General features: G+C 54.9%; 3 protein-coding genes across 4 annotated transcripts in view; 1 reads left to right on the forward strand and 2 right to left on the reverse strand.

Moving 5' to 3' along the window:
* Positions 1–4,643, forward strand: part of MMP24 (matrix metallopeptidase 24) — a 44,250-nt gene extending 39,607 nt beyond the window's left edge. Inside the window, exons 7-9 of the mRNA XM_065891908.1 lie at positions 693–831; positions 2,226–2,492; positions 4,306–4,643. Coding sequence (XP_065747980.1) covers positions 693–831; positions 2,226–2,492; positions 4,306–4,643 — 744 coding nt within the window. The remainder of the gene's footprint in view (positions 1–692; positions 832–2,225; positions 2,493–4,305) is intronic.
* Positions 4,644–7,678: 3,035 nt separating this feature from the next.
* Positions 7,679–7,894, reverse strand: MMP24OS (MMP24 opposite strand). Its single transcript, XM_065893691.1, has one exon. It carries the CDS (start codon positions 7,892–7,894, stop codon positions 7,679–7,681), a length of 216 nt encoding a protein of 71 aa, XP_065749763.1.
* Positions 7,895–8,675: 781 nt separating this feature from the next.
* EIF6 (eukaryotic translation initiation factor 6) lies at positions 8,676–15,188 on the reverse strand. 2 transcript variants are annotated; one of them, XM_065892240.1, is made up of 7 exons: positions 15,121–15,188; positions 14,744–14,855; positions 14,507–14,592; positions 12,594–12,769; positions 11,880–12,056; positions 11,511–11,692; positions 8,676–8,953 (listed from the first exon to the last, which is right to left on the reverse strand). In XM_065892240.1, exons 2-7 carry the CDS (start codon positions 14,848–14,850, stop codon positions 8,944–8,946), a joined length of 738 nt encoding a protein of 245 aa, XP_065748312.1. In that variant the 5' UTR covers positions 14,851–14,855; positions 15,121–15,188; the 3' UTR covers positions 8,676–8,943. The 2 variants fall into 2 exon arrangements, with proteins under 2 accessions (XP_065748312.1, XP_065748313.1); XM_065892241.1 differs by having other exon boundaries at positions 15,062–15,188.
* Between the last annotated feature and the right edge of the window lie 1,936 nt (positions 15,189–17,124).

A 17,124-nucleotide genomic window follows, 5' to 3' on the forward strand; every position in this document is an offset into this window, starting at 1 on the left:
GCAGTGGGACCAGGCACCAATTTGAGGAGGAGAGCTTTTTTCACATTCTTGGCCTATTGAGCTGCCATTTACTTAACGTTGACTATGTGCCCTGTACTGTTCTAGGCACTTCACCTATAATCTCTCATCTGACCCCCACTATTACCCCCCTTTGCAGGTGAGGCTCTTTAAGTACTGAGCCCCAGGTCACGCAACTGTAAGAGGAGGAAACTGAATTCACACCCGGGGCTTGGGGGAATTTCCACGGCTTGCTTCCCACAGACCTTACCCTGCTGGCTGGAGCCAGCCGTGAGGAGGGCACTCTGCCCAGGCTCAGTGACCAACCCCTGCTTCCCACCAGCCTGGGGAGGGGCCCCGCTGACGTCGGTGACTCTCTGCTGCCCTCATGTGGTCATCCCAGGCCCTGCATCATCCCTTCCAGCTCCCCGCAACGCCTCCTCTGCCCACCAGGCCTGTCTGCTGGCTCTGTCTTATGGCCCCTTGGGCAGCAAGAGACATCAGGAGCCTTATGTGAAGAGAGTTGATGGGCATTTTATCTTCCTCATTGGGCTTTGAAAGATAGAAGCAGACATCAGGGAGGGTTGCAAGGCTGGGCCCAGGGGAACGTGTTGGGTTGTTGGGGCCTGAGCCCCAGGGCTGAGATCACTGGGTTCAAAGGCTATGCCTCTTTCTTTCCTTGCCTTAACCCCCAGGATCGCTGGTTCTGGCGCCTGCGCAATAACCGGGTACAGGAGGGCTACCCCATGCAGATCGAGCAGTTCTGGAAAGGCCTGCCCGCCCGCATAGACGCAGCCTATGAAAGGGCTGATGGAAGATTTGTCTTCTTCAAAGGTAACGTGGCCTGTGCAGAAGGACCTGGCATGCTTTCCTGCCCTTCTCGGGACCCCCTTTTTCCACCTGTAAACTGGAAGAGGTAGGGTGGGAGGCAGATGAGCTGCAAGGGTCCTTCTAGCCCTAACAGAAACACTGCCATCTGACAGGACAGATCCCTGCAGGCAGAGAAATTAAGTCAGGGAGTGATTGCTGAGGGTCTGTATGTGCCGAAGTTGGTGGGGTGACAAGCCTCACCCCCACAAAGTAGAGGGAGGTGCAGACAACTGAAGACCATCCAGTGCTCCATGGAAGGCCACCCTGTGAGTTCTGTAAGAGCCTGGAGGCGGGGAGGTCACGCAGGCTGCAGAGGCCAGGGGAGGAGGGGGAACTAGCTGTATGGCAGGCCCACCCTGTGCTAGGTTGTTTCACTTCGATTATCTTGACTTGGGCCAGGCCTCAGAAGAGTAAGATTCAGATAGTGAGGAGTGAGAAAAGCATTCCAAGGGGAAGGAACAGCATGGGCAAAGTAGTTCAAAGGGCTTTAGAAGACCCACCAGACAGCCATGGAGCCCCACCAGAGAGCTGTGAGAAGTGGCCTGGAAAGGTAGTTTAGGGGAGAGTCCTGAGGAGCCCTGGCTGCCCAGCCGAACTATGGTCTTAATCCATCAGGGCAATGCTGGAAGTTCACTGTTTGTTTCTGAGCAGCAGAGAGCCAGAAGGCAGGCGGCAATCCAGGCAGAGGCAGGAGGCCGTTCCTGAGACGGCTGCTGGAGTTGAGGAGAGCGATGTCTGTAAGGCCTGTACCAGGGAGGAGCAGTGAGGCTAGGAGGCTGACAAGGCCTTGTGAGAGGCTAAGTGCTGAGAGGAGAAGGAAAGAGAGGGTGAGGCCACCTTCTTGGGGACACTGGGAGGCAGACAGGTGGTGAGGGAGGGAGCCCCTGGGGTGGAGAGGAGGAACTCCGGAAGCCGACCTGGAAACGCCCAGAAGACGGTGGGCAATCAGGGTGCTGGGCCTGGTGCCCAGGTCCACTGGGAGAGCAGCAGCCTCAGAGTTGGGTGTCACTGGTAGAAGGTTGGGGGAGTACTAGTGTGTGTGTGAAGCTGTGAGAGGAAAGGAAAAAGGAGCAAGTCACACGAAAGGAAAAGAGGGTGGGGCACGGAGCCTGGGCAGCGTGGGGCGAGTTGCCCAGGATCTGAGACTGGATTCTGGCTTCTTGACCCCTAAGCTCTGCCTGAGCCAAGAGGCCTCTGCCTCCTCCGCCACAGGGATCAAGCAGGACCAGGGCCGTCTCCCCCTGACACTGGCTCCATGAATGACTTTGGTCCCAGTGGATGATGGGCAAGTGGCTCTATCCACAACCTCCAGCATGAATGACCGAGGAAGGCTAATCCTGGGTTCCTCTTGGCCACAGGTGACAAGTACTGGGTGTTTAAGGAGGTGACGGTGGAGCCTGGGTACCCCCACAGCCTGGGGGAGCTGGGCAGCTGTCTGCCCCGAGAAGGCATTGACACAGCTCTGCGCTGGGAACCTGTGGGCAAGACCTACTTTTTCAAAGGCGAGCGGTACTGGCGCTACAGCGAGGAGCGGCGGGCCACGGACCCTGGCTATCCCAAGCCCATCACCGTGTGGAAGGGCATCCCCCAGGCTCCCCAAGGGGCCTTCATCAGCAAGGAAGGATGTACGTAAGAAACCGGCTGGGTTTTGTGAGGGGGAGTCTGATTTTACGTGGGTCTCACCGGGGCCCACGGGCATACTCTCAAGGTATCCAGGTTTGAGAAACACCGCCTGGTGGTAAAGACAAGTGCCTCATATCGACCCATGTTTACACAGTAAATTAATCCTCTCTTACCAGCGGCCAAGTCACAGTTTCTCATCTGTAGGGATCATTCGCAACTGAGAGATGTTTTCATAGACTGACTTCATTCCCTCAGATGGCATTTCTCAGACAGTGGTCCTCAGGTGTACTCGAGGAGTCCCTCAAGGTAACAGATCTGAAATGATGGATGTGGTGGTTCAAAGGTGCTTTTTCACAGGGCTTATAGATAAGAGAGAAGCATTTTCTAATTATGAGACATTTCCTAAGCTCCTCCTGGAGGCCAGGCTGACTCACAGCCTCTCCCTGTTCCGGACTAGAAGCTTCTCAAGAAGAGGGGCTGGGACTTGCCAGGTGCAGAGTGGCTATCCATGGATATTTGTTGAATCCATCTCTGCTCATCTGGTCAAAAGCACAGACCCTGGAGCCAGCCTGGCTGGTTTAATATCCCACCTCCACTGCTTACTAAGTTTTAGCTGTTATCATCATTATTATCTTGTTGGGGTGTTTTAGTTTTTATGGAATGTCAGGTGTCATTCATTTACTCCACAATAATTGCTGAGAGCCAGGTTGTGTGGGAGGGCTGGGGATGGAGCTTAGAACAAGACTTGCCTTGCATCCCTGGCTCCCAGTCTAGAGGCAAAAAACAAAGTGGCAACAAATGCAATAAGGGAAAGCATTTGCCAGAGAGCATCTAGGGAGAGGGCCATGTGAGAGAGGGTCGTCAGGAAGGGCTCTCCAAGGAGACGTCACCGGAAAGAAAGCCAGCAGCCACAGGGCCAGAGCCGCTATTTGGTGGCTCTCCTGTGTACCTGATGCTTTACACACATGGTCTCACTTTCTGGGGAGCCTCAGAGACAGGTGACATCAAGAACTTCAGCCAATGAAAACCCCAGCCAAGGTGGGGAGCCGGCCAATAGGAGAGTGTGAGTTGCTCTGTGTCTGTGGACTGGCGGGGCGATAAGGCTGCTGCAGGAAGCCTTGTGGTGGTTGCCAAGCCCTGCTGCCTCTTTTCCTTCCAGCCCCTCCCCCAGCAGGGTCCCAGCGACCCTGCAATCTGTGTTGCACAGTCACGTGTGCCAAGCCAAAAAAAGTCCGTGGTAACTGCGAAGAGGTGGTGCCCTCCGTCAACGGGAGAAATCTTGCTCCCTGCCTCCCTTGGCTCAGGCAGGAGCTGGCTCAGCCCTAGAGCTATGGAGACAGTGCCGTCCAAGCCTTAAGTTGGGGACTTGATCTGACTCACATGGGGGAAGGGCGAGGCTATGGGCACAGGATGGCAGAGCTGGGACCCAGGGCTGAGAAGAGTCCTGTCTGGGAAGCACAGAATGAGCTTACCAATGCTACTTCCAGCCCCTCAGTGGCTTCCCAGCGCCTTTGAGATGACAGGGTGGGCTGCTCCAGGTCCCAGGTGCCTCTCTGCAGCTGGGCAGGTCGTCCTCCACGACCAGCCACACCACTTGCAGGGTGTGCAAGGCACCGCATGCCTACCTCCAAGAGTTCCAACACGCCCCCACCACGTCACGTGCCCACCCGCCTTTCAGAGCTCCTCTTGGGCTCCTCCCAGGTGGGAGAGGCGCCCCTCCTCCACACTGCCACAGCGCCCTGGGCCCTCTCACGCTGGTGCAGAACAGGTGCAGGGAAGTGTCTGGGATGGTGATGATGGGCCGTGTTTCTGCAGATTACACCTACTTCTACAAGGGCCGGGACTACTGGAAATTTGACAACCAGAAACTAAGCGTGGAGCCAGGCTACCCACGCAACATCCTGCGTGACTGGATGGGCTGCAACCAGAAGGAGGTGGAGAGGCGCAAGGAGCGGCGGCTGCCCCAGGACGATGTGGACATCATGGTGACCATCAACGACGTGCCAGGCTCTGTGAATGCAGTGGCCGTGGTCATCCCCTGCATCCTGTCCCTCTGCATCCTGGTGCTGGTCTACACCATCTTCCAGTTCAAGAACAAGGCAGGCCCTCAGCCTGTCACCTACTATAAGCGGCCAGTCCAGGAGTGGGTGTGAGCAGCCCAGAGCCCTCTCTGTCCACTCGGTCTGGCCAGCCAGGCCCTTCCTCACCAGGGTCTGAGGGGCAGCTCTGGCCACTGCTCACCGGGGCCAGCATGGCCCTAGGCCAGGGGTCATGTAGCCGAAGTGGTGGTGCATTGGCCTAGGCTGAGCATGGGGCAGGGAGTGATGGCAGCTGTGCCCCAGGGTGGGTGTCTGGCACCCAGCTGCCAGCCTTCTGTCCTGGGTAAACTGCTCCCTACTCAAGGGAATAGGCCAGGCCCCATCAGGAGGCAGGGACCACGCCAGGAGGAGGAGGCCCGTGATCACTGCGCCCTGTGGCGTCCACGAGGCACCACTGCGCCATCTGTACCTGGCTGGACCCAGCACCTTCTGTGGGAAGCCAGCGCTAGCGGTCTCAGCCCCATCCGGGAGATGCCACCAGTCCTGGTCCCCCATTGCCAACACCTGCTGGTCAGATGTCCCCCCACCCCTACCCCACCGTCCTCCAAGGCTACAGGACCCCTGCTGCCGACAGAGTGGGCAACAAGCCTGGGTTTCCTCTGCTGGCAACAGCAGATCCCTCAGGAAACCTGCTCCACACGTCAGGGTCTCCTGAGACCCAGGATTTAGGGTCACATGCTGCAGGCAGGGCTGTGGCCCAGCTGGGTCTGACAAGGACCCAGCTGTCATGTCGTGAATATTTCAATGTCCTGTCACTATTGTTTAAAGTCCCATTCTGCAAAGGCTGCTTGAGGCTTTAGGTGAATTAGAGGTGACTGTCTTGGTGATGAGGCCAGCCCTCCCCCCCAGCGATAAGGACCAAGGTGCTGTTAAGGCCACTGTAGTGCCCAGACACGCCAGGAGCTGGGCCCCGCTGATGAGGCTAAAGGGCTGGAGCAGGAGCTGACCCCATCTCGGGGGCTGATCTGAGTTTGTAGCTGTCCTCCACTCTCCGGTTCCTCTCCCCATCCCCCAAGTCCCTGGCCCTGCTCCAGCCTGTCGCTTGTGGCCTGAGGACTCAGCCTGACTAGTGAGGTGAGACGGAAATAGCTCTGGGCCAACATTCTCATGGCCTTGGGTTAAGGGGCCCAGGGCAGCCTTCTGAAGTGCTCAGAGCCCACACCCCTAGCTACCCTGAGACCACTTCAATCTCTCAGCCCAGAAGCAGTGTTTATACCATGAGCTTGGCGCCTGCTAACCCAGCTCTCTGGGCCCATCACCCTGCATTGCTCTTCGGAAACGGGCAGCCACAACTGGTAACAACCCCAAGCCTAGGGGCCCGTCCCTCACTGTCTCTGGCAGGAATTCCTAGGGCTCGGCTTGCCTCACTCCAACCCAGTAAGAGGCAGCCCTGCTTGTCACTACGGAGCCGGAGGCAAAACCAATGGGTTCAACTATGTCCCCTGGCTCCCTGCAAATCCAAGCAGAGGTGTCAGTCTCCAGGGTGCTGGCAGGGCCTCTGAGCCTGCATGGGCCTTGCCCCCACCCCGTGGCCTCTGGGCTTTGAGTCTGCTTAACCTGTAGCAGACAGGGACTCTGGGAGCTGTCTTGAGCAAAATCTCTCATCCCAGAGACACCTATATGGGTCCACTGTGTTCCCTGTCATCATCCTGTTTTTTCTCATTTTGGCCAAGGGCGGGCTCCCTGGGGCGGGTGGGGAACAACTGCAGAGATATTAGTGATTCATAGGTTTGTACAGTGTTTTATACTTTGCAAAGCACTTTATTAGCTGACCCCTGTCCGCTCACATGTAACTCATGCAGTCCCTGGGAGGCCAAGGATAACTCTCACTGTGCCCTCAAATGAAGCACAGAGAGGCTGTTACTTGCCCAGGCCACCCAGTAGGCTTGCTAGACCCCTCTAGGGTCCAAGATGAGATCAGAAGTGTCTCTTTTATCCATCTTTTCTTGGCCTCCCTTCTCCCCTTCCGGGTCCCTCTCCACTCCTCAGGTTGGTGCTCTCACTTCTTGAAAGCTCTAGGCCCCCCAGGCTCCCCACTGGCTCCTGGTACTACCGAGGTCAGCTAAGAGCAGGAGATGGAGGCAGGCAGCCCAGGCTGCAGATGTGAGGGATGCAGGGCCAGGCCCAGAGAGGGCTCAGCCTGGAGGCTTCCAATCATGGATTCTCCTGCCTTGTGGTCATCCGTTTGTCCATCATCCCAGGACAGGGCAGACAGAGGGGCAAAGCACTGGAGGCCCCAGAGCCCAGCTTCCCCTCAGTCTGGGGGAACATCACAGCATTTCAGTGTCAGTCACATTTTAAACTGATCAGCCTTTGTATAATGTTTTTTAAATCATTTCTAAATAAAACAAAAATACACAGTGTGTCATTTCCCTGGGATGTGGGAACAAGGATCAGGTTCTGGGTGGCCTTAAGAAGCTTCTGGGAGACAGGGTGCTTTGCGGTGTCTGGGAGGTGCCCCATGCATCTCATCTGCCGGCCCAAAAATCAGATGCCCCCTCTCTCCAAAAGGCTGGCCCTGGAGGCCCTCTGTTACTGGGGTCTCAGGAAAACAGCCAGATAATGCCAGGGTGGCACCAGGATGGCGGAGCAACCCCTCCCAGGAGAGGTATGGGCAGGTTCACTGTGGCAAGGTCTTTTCTCAAGTCAAGGCACATGGTGCCATGACCAAGGTCAAAAGCAAGAGCCCAGTTCTTGGCAACAGGGAAAAATGAGGTGAGATTAGGTCAGCAGCCTTGCGGTCTTCTTACCAAGAGCCCTGGCCTGGTTCTGGAAGCCAGTGACAGGAAAGGCTGCCCCAGCACCCAGACGGCTGGAGAAACTGTGGGGTGGGGATGAACACGAAGGTCTGAGCTGGTCTGGGTGCAGGCTGAGAAGCCAACGAATCTGGGGTAGAGGGAGGGGCCAGAGGCAAGACGGTGTCCCAAGGCGAGGCTGCGGAGGAGGCTTCCTTCCAGTCCCCAGCGAGCTCCCCGACTCTCCGCGCGTCTCCGGGGTGGCGGAAGGTGGAGAGAGACGACAAGGACCCGAGCAGGAGAGGCGTACAGGATGACAGGAGGCGGCGGGCGGTAAGTGCGGAGGGCGACGAGTCAGTACCAGGAGGTGCAGACGATAAGGAAGCGCACGTCGTCCAGCGGCCCCCAGGGGCCGGGCTCTGGCCAGGGCCGCCCAGGGCCCTCGGGCGCCGCGGGCTGGGGTTGGGGGTGGGTCTGAGGTTGGGGCTGGGGCTGGGGCTGGGGCTGCGCGGGCTGCGCGGGCTGCACCGGCTGCGCGGCGCCCTGGCCACCGCTCAGCTGAGCTCCCATGTTCTGCAGGACGAGAGGCCCGTCAGGTACGGGACGGGCCGCACGCCACCCCCGCCCCGGCAGGGCCCGACCCTCACCTCGCACCGCCCGAGCCAACGGTCAGGAGAATCCCAGTGCCGGCCTCCGCTTCCGGCTCGCCTGCGCAGCACCGTCTGGAAGGACTGGCGTTGTGACGCCACGGCGCACGAACCCCGCCCCCTGACCGCCAGCGAGGAAGGCTTCAGGGGCGGGGCCCAGCAAACCCGACCCACCCACCAGCAACCGGCCACACCCGCCCGAAGCCCCGGGGCCCCGCCCCGCGAGCAACTCGGAGCCGCTTGGAGCCGCCCCAGCTACCCTCGCCTCTCCAGCCTGGCTCCGCACCCACCCAAGGCCCTAAAGGAAAGGGCCTACCGAGATTGGTCTGAGTTGGTCCTGGGCACCTAGCAGCCAGGCCAGCAAACCTCCATCCACCCTGGGTGAAAGAGGACAAGACTGCCCTGTAGCCAGGTGCCCCAGAGCCCTTCAGGATCCTCACACTGGCCTAGGAGAGAGTTGAAACAGACTCATCTTTGAAGCCAAAAGTATGAGGCTGAAGTTGTGTGGGAAATGGGAGAAGTACAGTGGAGAGTGCCGCTTCCTCTTGTCCTGGGATGAAACCGCCTATCTGGTGATGGGGGGAGAGGAGTGGGAGACTGTAGAACTAAGGGGTGTGTGTGCATCCTACCCCACCTCCCCCCGGAACAATGGTGGGGGGCTGAGTGCAGGCTGAGGTCCCCAAATAACACATTCAGAATGGCCGGAAGAAGCTGCCCTTTAATGGGTTGGCACAGACAACAGAGCTCTCAGCCAGAAGCCATAGGACCTGCCGGCCAGCATGATGTGGCAGATTTTTGCAGTAACTATAGATTCAGGAGATGGGCACAGGTGAAGAAGGGCTGGGCGTCCAGCCACTGAGTCCAGGTGAGCTCTCTGCCACGGCCCTGCCAGCATCCAGGACAGACTGGGTGGGGCGTGGAGACGGAGCCAAAGTCCAGAGCCAGGAGCCCATGAAGAGTATGGAAGGTGACTCAGGTGAGGCTGGAGAGAGAAGGAGCATTGTCAGTAGGTGCTCCACAGAGCACAGCTCACCCTCCATCCTCAAGGTGCTTGCCTCCACCCTTACCCCAGGACCTCTGTTCCAGCTCAGCCCCGAAGAGCCACACACAGAGGCCCTTCCAGATTCCACTGCTCCCACAAGTCACAAATCCAGTCTAGCACTCTCAGTGCTTACAAACTAAAAGTAACTCCTCCACTCGGGTGGGTGAACTCAATAACTTATTCAAATCGTTATTGACCATAAATCAGAGCCTCACAGGTCAAGCCCAACAGACATTAGACAAGGGAACAAGGTGGCTCAGAGAGGGTAAGGGACACGTCCAGGCCCCAAATCCTCTAGTGGCAGGGCTGCGGCCAGAACGTTCTTCCTGGAGGTGATAGTCATGTGCACGATTATAAACATGAAGTGTGTATTTCTTTTTTACGGCTGCCCCTCACGGCTTGTGGGATCTTAGCTCCCCGAACAGGGACTGAACACAGGCCCTTGGCAGTGAAAGCACCAAGTCCTAACCACCGGACCACCAGGGAAATTCCCTTAAGTACATATTTCTTGTTTGTTTTTCTTTTGTTATCTGAAGTTTTTATTTCTCTTTAAAGTACTAAAAAAGTTGGATTCTATCTTAGTTTTCCTAGGATGGCTTTTCCTCATACAATCTTAAGTAGAAGAAATGAAAGAACTTTGGGGAAGTTGAAGTACATATTTCTAATCCCCGACCTGACACCTTCCTTGTGAGGTCTCATGGGCACCTCAAACTCAACAGGTTCAAAACCAAAGGAAGCTGATGAGTTTTGTCTCTTCTTTTCCAACACCCATGTCTTTATCTTAACTGCAATGCTGACCAGGGCTGCTGACTGCAGGCAGTTCTGCCTGGCAGTTTCTGAAGTTTCACCATTAAATACAACATTTGCTGTAGTTTAGTAGGTAACAATAATCAGGTTACAGAAATTTCTTTCTGTTCTTAGGTTGCTAAGAAGTTTTTTTCATTTTGTTCTTTAATTAAATGGTTAATTGTGGAAGTACTGTTTTCTTTATGAGGTTCAATGTTCCAAAAGGGGAGGAAGGGTATATTCTATTCATCACCCCATCACTACTGTCTGGCACATAGTAGGTGTTCCAAAAAAAGTTGTTGAACAAATAACAAAACCACTGGTACCACTTTCCTATTCAGACCCTTTCAACTGCTCTCCAGTGCTGACAGCAGAGTTTGTCAGTGTGGTCTCCAAACTGCCCTCATCAGAATCACCTAGGAAAGATTATTAAAACAACCACACATGGTTGGGTCTCACGCCAAACTGAGGGAATCAGTATCTGAGGGGTGATGGCAAATGCTTTGGTTAACAAGTATCCAAACATAAACCAAAGGTCAAAACACCTACAGTCAAAACTTCTTGACATGGGCATTCAGAGTCCTCAACACTGGGAATAAAACCTTTCCCCTTCACACCTTCCACACTTCCCCATCCCTGGTTCTGTCTGAAGTGCTTCCCTACCCTATCTTCGCATTTTCAATTACCTACTCATTTCCCTGAAGCCCAGACTAAAATGATCTGTCCTCCCCAAAACCTTCCTGGATTCCAGAAAGTGTATCACAGGAGCTTCCAAAACCACAAAAGGCACCTTTTACTTCTTCTTTGAAGGTCGCTAATTTATACAACATGGCCACTACATCTTCTCTCCCCTGCTACAATCTAAGTCCCTCTCAGAGGCAGGATGTAGCACTAAGCTGCCGAACTATCCCACATGGGGTCTTGTCCATAGGGTTCAATGAACATCAAGCAATTGAACGAATGAAGGAGGGAAAATGAAGGGAAATTCTGCCCCTGCTAAGTCGGGAGTCTGCTACTGGACACTTGCTCTACTTTGGGGTTTCTATCCTCATAAAGACTCCTGTGCTAGCCGGGTATGGCGTGCCTTGAGAAGGATCCTAAATGGGGGTGGGGGGGGAGGCACTAAATATCCAGCACCTGCTGCTCTTCCAAAGGAAGAGATTCTAGAGCCTAACACCCCAGAACCTTCCAGGGTTAGGGCCCAAGAACCCACTCTTGTGGGGTAGGGCCCAAGAACCCACTCTTGTGGGGTAGGGCCCAAGAACCCACTCTTGTTTTAAACCCACAAAGTCCAGATGACGGTGATTCTGATGCATTCCCCACACCCCCGAGTCCCTTAGGCACCTGGGTCTCCTCAGTTCCTAAAAGCAGCCTTCCCTCCTTCCTTCAATTAAAAAGCTCTTTCCTGTCTCAGGCTACTGGCTGAGGACACTGACACACAGGCAAATACAAACTGCAAAAGAATGTGGTCAGTGATAAAATAAAAGACAGACTACAGAAGGGATATACTGAGCCAGCGTCTTCAAAGACGGCAGTGGGCAGGTCCTCAGGAAATGCTTGTGGACTGTGCCCTGTGCTTGCTCAGCAGCGTGCAGATGTGGCCTCACACGCAAGGACAACCTACCAGTATGAATACAGTGTGGCTCCCATTACAGGTGGCATCTCCCTCCTCTCCCCTCCCCTCCCCTCCAAAGAAGAGAGGCCCAGATACCTGTCAATGAGGGAATCCCGCATGCTGGTAGCAATGGTGCTAGGCTGGGCTTCATTCAGCTTGAAAACACTCTCCACCACTGACAGCTCTGTGCTGGTCGTGTCCAGGCCACAGAAGGCACACCAGTCGTTCACTACCATCCCAGCGGCGACCACCTCGCTGCCTCGGTTCACAGTGCCCGCCTGCCAAGGGACGGCTCAGTGTGGATCATGGCAACAACAGCCAAAGTCATGAGGACTCTCCCCAAACCCTTCTCCCTGACCCTCAGCCCAAACCCAAACTGTGACAGGTAATAATCTAGATTCCCGAATACTGGGCAAAGGGATCTGCTCCAGCAGGAGACAGAGCTCAGAGAATAAGACTGCTTACCACAAGGGGGACCTGAAGGAGAGAGGACAGCTCATCCTGGTCTTCAATTGAAGTCTTGGGATGCACCAGCCCTCCCTGATTGCTGAAGACACAGTAGCTTCCTACCAGCACCTGGTCAGCTATTGTCTGTCTGAAGACTTCCACCTTTAGCACATCAGCCAGGATTTCTTCTGTTTCCTGTCAGCCAAAGGTACTGTGCTCAGCGCCCAGAACAAGCAGATCAAAGAACCCAGGGCCTCCACACCCAGACCCACCCAGGGCATGACTCCCTAAGCTCATTCCTCTGCTATGTAGCTGCATATGGAAGCTTCACCCAGAAAAAGGAGGGAATACAGCTTGGAGCAGTCTAGACCAGCTATGGAGCCCCTAATATCCATGCATGCCCTGAAGAGCCAGAGGCTGGTCTCCACATTACCCTCCTTTCCTCTAACCCAGAGGCAAGAGTTCACCTGTCAATCTTCTCTCCTAGCCCTGACTTCAAGACCAGATGGGTCAATCTCCCTGATTCTGAAGGACTAATACACTCCCTAGCTTCTTTCTGACACTGATCACACCATGGAAGGCCTCTGTTCACTATTCCAACCAATGTCTGAACTGCAGGAGCCCAGGTATAAAGAGAAACCACAAGAGATACCCCTAATTCCTGTCTGATGGGCAAGAATGGTGGCTAACCGCTGACTCGGCTAATATCCTGTGACTCCTGGGCCGCCTCACCCTGTCCAGGTCTGGGTGGACTAAGGCCACGTAGTCATTGCAGGTGGTGACATTGCCCAGGGCCGAGAGCCGCTCCTCCACCCGCCGGATCTGCACTGAGTCTGGGAGGCAGTTGCGAATGTGTTGCAGCTCCTGGTCGGTGGCGTTGCTGGGCACCAGGAGACCATGCCTGTTCCCTGGGGAGACCCAAATTAGGGAAGGTGGGACAAGGATGGACCATGAATACACAAGATGCCTGCTGAGCCCTGGGGGCTGGGGATACAATCCAGCCCAATTAGCTTCCCCAAAGCTTTAGACCCAGACCCCAGTCCTCCAAACCACTGATCCATACAACACCCGGGGAACCAGGAGTCCCACTGGGCAGGCCAGAGATGGCCTAGGAGTTTGTCCCAACACATCCTGCCCAATTCGCCATCATCAGCCAGGAGGAACCAGGACTAACAGGAAGCGCTCTTGGGCATTAGTTGTATTTTAAGAAACTGAAGTAATACTCCACACCTACCAGAATGGCTAAATTTTTTAAAAGAATGTCAATACCAAGTGTTGGCAAAGATATATGGAGCAACCAATAGGAGTATAAACTGGGCAACCACTTCAGATAATTATGTGGCATCATCTACTACATTGAATACCCAGCCATTTCTCTCCTAGGTATTATATATCCAATAGAAATACATACATTTGTTCACTAAGAAACACAGCAGCAATACTCATAACAGACCAAACTGAAAACTACCCAAATACCCACTATCAAGAGAATGAATGAATACACCGTGGTACACCTACACGAAACACAGTACACGGCAACATGAATGAACCACAATTATCTTGTGACAACAATGACTAAACCTCTGCCTAACTCTGCAAGGTCACAACTCTGAACTTCTCAACTATAAGTTTCTCCCATCATAAAAAAAAACCCACCAAAGGTCAGGTTAAGATCTCCCTTGTTACATAAGAACTAGCTTCAAGTCCAAAGGTCAAGGTTAGGGATACGAATGTTCTGCCTGAATAAGAAAATACTCGAGTCCAAGATCATCAGGCTTATGATTAAAAATACAGGAACAAACTCCTATTTGAGCGAAACTAGAAAGAAGGGGAGGCAGTAAAGGCTGACAGATCCAGCTCAGAGAAAGGACAAATGGCCGGAGTCAACCGTGCTGAGACATAGGGGTACATGGTAAAGGGAACTGAAGATTGAAATGGGTAACTGAACAGTACGCCCCAGAATCTTAGCTTGTCATTATTATTTTTTTTTTTTTTTGCGGTACACAGGCCTCTCACTGTTGTGGCCTCTCCTGTTGCGGAGCACAGGCTCTGGACGCACAGGCTCAGCGGCCATGGCTCACGGGCCCAGCCGCTCCGCGGCATGTGGGATCTTCCCGGGCCGGGGTACGAACCCGTGTCCCCTGCATCGGCAGGCGGACTCTCAACCACTGCACCACCAGGGAAGCCCAGCTTGTCATTTTTTAGAGGCAGAAACAGACGCTCAGAAAGTGGAAGCAATTTGCCCAGAGTCAGTGGCCGGGGAGAGATGACAATCCAATCTTCCCTCACACCAGGTGTGGAACTGGGCGAGTCACTTGGGTTCTTTGAGTCTCAGCTTCCTCATCAGTCAAATTAGGCCAATAATTCCGACCTCCCAGGGTCTTCGTGAACATGGACTGAAACAAGGGTAAAAGTGAAAGCCCTTAATGTTATTTGTGATTACAATGATCCAGAAGCCTTTGCCAGAGGTTGTCCCTGATCTGCTGACACTTAGGGTCCAGCACAGGCCTGAGAGATTCTGTAGTCCCTGGAAATAATGGATGAAAGCCTAGGAATCCCTGGGTCACCCGAGGTCCCTTCTAGGGGTACAAGTAAAGGCGCTGGGAGGCTCCATTTCCTCCCTCGGCGACTTCCAGCTAGCTTACCCACACACATGCGCCCGATGATGCGGCAGCCGGCGATGGAGGCGTGCACCACAGGGATGGTATCAGCAAGCTCACCCTCGAACACACTGTAGGGACAAGGACTCGGTGGTCACGGGGCTGGGGGGCCTGAACCCTCCCTCTGCCCGAGCCCTCCCACTGCCCGAGCCCCAGACTCCCAAGTACCCCTCCCAGCCACCCACCCACACACTGCCCACGGGCCCCGGGCTCCCGCCGCACCTGTAGAAGTTCTCCGACCCTCCGATGGCCACCAGGCAGTAAGTGTTGGTAAGTTTAGCAAAGCAGCCGATCTCACAGTTGTTCTCGAACGACGCTCGGACCGCCATGAGGCCTAGGGGCTGCGGGACAGGGAGCTCAGGGCCGGCGGATCCTCTCCCGGGACAGGGTGCTCCGGCTTCGATCCTGGGTCCGGGTACGGGTCCCGCGGCCTCCGCGCCTCAGGCCCCGCCGCGACCCCGCCCCTCTCGGCCCCCAGCCCTCGGGGCCCGCCCACCTAGCCCCTCCAGACACGACAGCCCCGAATCCTTCGGCCCCCACCCCTCACGACCCAGGGCGCCCGGAGCTGACCCTGCCGATGTCCCGCCACAACCGCTCACCACGTAAACGAAACCTCCGCACGCGCAAGGGACCTCCTCGGCCCTCGGTAGGTTTCCGTTTCCGCCTCCTCCCTGGGAGACTTCCGAGAGAACGCGGCGCACGCCGCCACGCATGCGACCACTCTAGCGCCAGCCTCTGCGAGCACTCTATGGCTGCAAGTGGTCCTGTCTCTACCCCGCCTGGCCCCGCCTCCAGCAAGCTCGCATTCATTCATTTATTCATTCAGTCAGGAGCTTTGTAGGAGATAGTATCGACCCAGACCTGTGCTGGTTGGATGTGAGGCATAAGAATGGAGGAGCCAGGGATGTCTTGCAGAAGATGGGTTGATGATGGAGTTATATCTTAGTTCCCCCACCAGGCATCGAACCCACGCCCCCTGCATTGGAAGCGAGAAGTCTTAACCACTGGACCGTCAGGGAAGTCCCAGACGGAGTTATACCTTGAAGTAAAGCCCGAGGAGGAAGAGCAGGTGTGGGAGAGGTGAGGGACAGAGTGAGGTGTGGGACAGATGCCCAGGCCGGATCTGGAGCCCAGGGGAGACTGGAGGGCTGAGATGTGGAGCTGAAGCCTGGGGTGGATGAAGTCACCCACGGAGAAGGTTTCCATCAGGGAGAAGTAAGACCACGACAGAGGCTGGAGAAGGAGGCGCGGCCAGAGGATGAAAGGAAACCATGCTGAAGAAGGTATTGGAGAGGAGAGGATGGACGAAGCCGGGTGTCAGGGAGGGTCCAGAGTGGGCAAGGGTGTAGGGGCTGATGGGCAGCCACTTTCTGCCTCCCTCCCCCACCCCGACCCCGCCCCGCCTGCAGATGGTGGCAGTCAAGAGACCTGCTCTGGTGGACGGATGAACTTGGCCCCCATTTTGTACAAAAGCCCCAGGGTCTCGCAGAATGTCACTCTCAGCGAGGGCAGAGGGAAGCTTGGAGCCCCTTTCCTCCCCACCCCCCAGCCCTCCTGCAACCCTCCACTCTCCTTCAAGGACCTCTCCATAGTTGGCCTGAATGGTGCCCTTCCCCTGTCCCCAACCTGCAGTTTCATAACTCTGCCTTCTTCAGGATACACCAGGCTGCTGCTGGGTCATAGCATGTCTGCTTTTATTGATTTGTATCACGTATACTGTCCCAGGCAGGTCGCAAGCTCAGGAAAAGGACCTACATCTGACAGAGCCTATACTTCTAGGGATACTCAGCAAAATGAGGCTGGTATGTGTGTGTGTGTATCCACGTCCTCTCCATCCTCCCAGATTCATCTCAGACCCACTCATTCAGTCCTCTCCATGGTCTCTCTTCAGCTGGTTCCCTCTACCAGGAATTCCTCTAACCCTCGCCTCCATCTATCCAAGTCCTTTCCACCCTTCAAGGCTTGGCTCAAAGGCTGCCTCCTCTAAGAAACTTTTCTCACCACTCCATCATCACCACCACTTGTTGGCCTTCATTCTCTACCACCTTCTGTCACTGGTTAGCCTTTAATTAGATACACCAGTCGTTTATGCATTGAATCCTTGTCTCCTAGGGACTGAATCTGATTCATTTCTCAACCCTATGGCATGTCCAGCACAGGACTGGGTACACAGCTTAGGTACAAAAAGATACTGGTTGGTGCATGCATGCCTGTGTGTGTGTGTGTGTGTGTGTGTGTGTGTGTGTGTGTGTGTGTGTGTGTGGTTATGTGCATATTTATGGTCTGTAGATCCTAAGGGGTCTACGGTGTGCACCGAATGTAACCATTCATTTACCCAAATGACATTTATTGAGTACCTGTAACTAGAATCCTGAGTGTTTTGGTTTATCACATGGACTGCATCTGTGGGTGTAGTTTGTGGGTGTGAAACCTGTCAGTGTGCAGTGTATATTGTGCAGGCATTTGGAGCATCTCTGTTATTATGTGGATTTTGTGTGCATGGGGACATGGGAACTGTTGATATTTTGTGTCCTGTCTGTGCAAAAACACGATCTTAAGAAATTAAGAGTCAGAGACACAGATTTGAGCCCCTGTCACTTACT

The sequence above is a fragment of the Phocoena phocoena genome, chromosome 15, assembly GCF_963924675.1.
Source record: "Phocoena phocoena chromosome 15, mPhoPho1.1, whole genome shotgun sequence".
Taxonomy (NCBI): domain Eukaryota; kingdom Metazoa; phylum Chordata; class Mammalia; order Artiodactyla; family Phocoenidae; genus Phocoena; species Phocoena phocoena.

Excerpts from the sequence above, each read along its gene's own strand:
- MMP24OS (XM_065893691.1), bottom strand. The coding sequence starts at position 7,894 with ATGGGAGCTCAGCTGAGCGGTGGCCAGGGCGCCGCGCAGCCGGTGCAG.
- EIF6 (XM_065892240.1), bottom strand. The coding sequence starts at position 14,850 with ATGGCGGTCCGAGCGTCGTTCGAGAACAACTGTGAGATCGGCTGCTTT. Across the intron at positions 12,770-14,506 it reads CATCGGGCGCATGTGTGTGG|GGAACAGGCATGGTCTCCTG; the intron begins GTAAGCTAGCTG and ends GGGTCTCCCCAG. Across the intron at positions 11,693-11,879 it reads TCCTTCAGGTCCCCCTTGTG|GCGGGCACTGTGAACCGAGG; the intron begins GTAAGCAGTCTT and ends GTCCCTTGGCAG.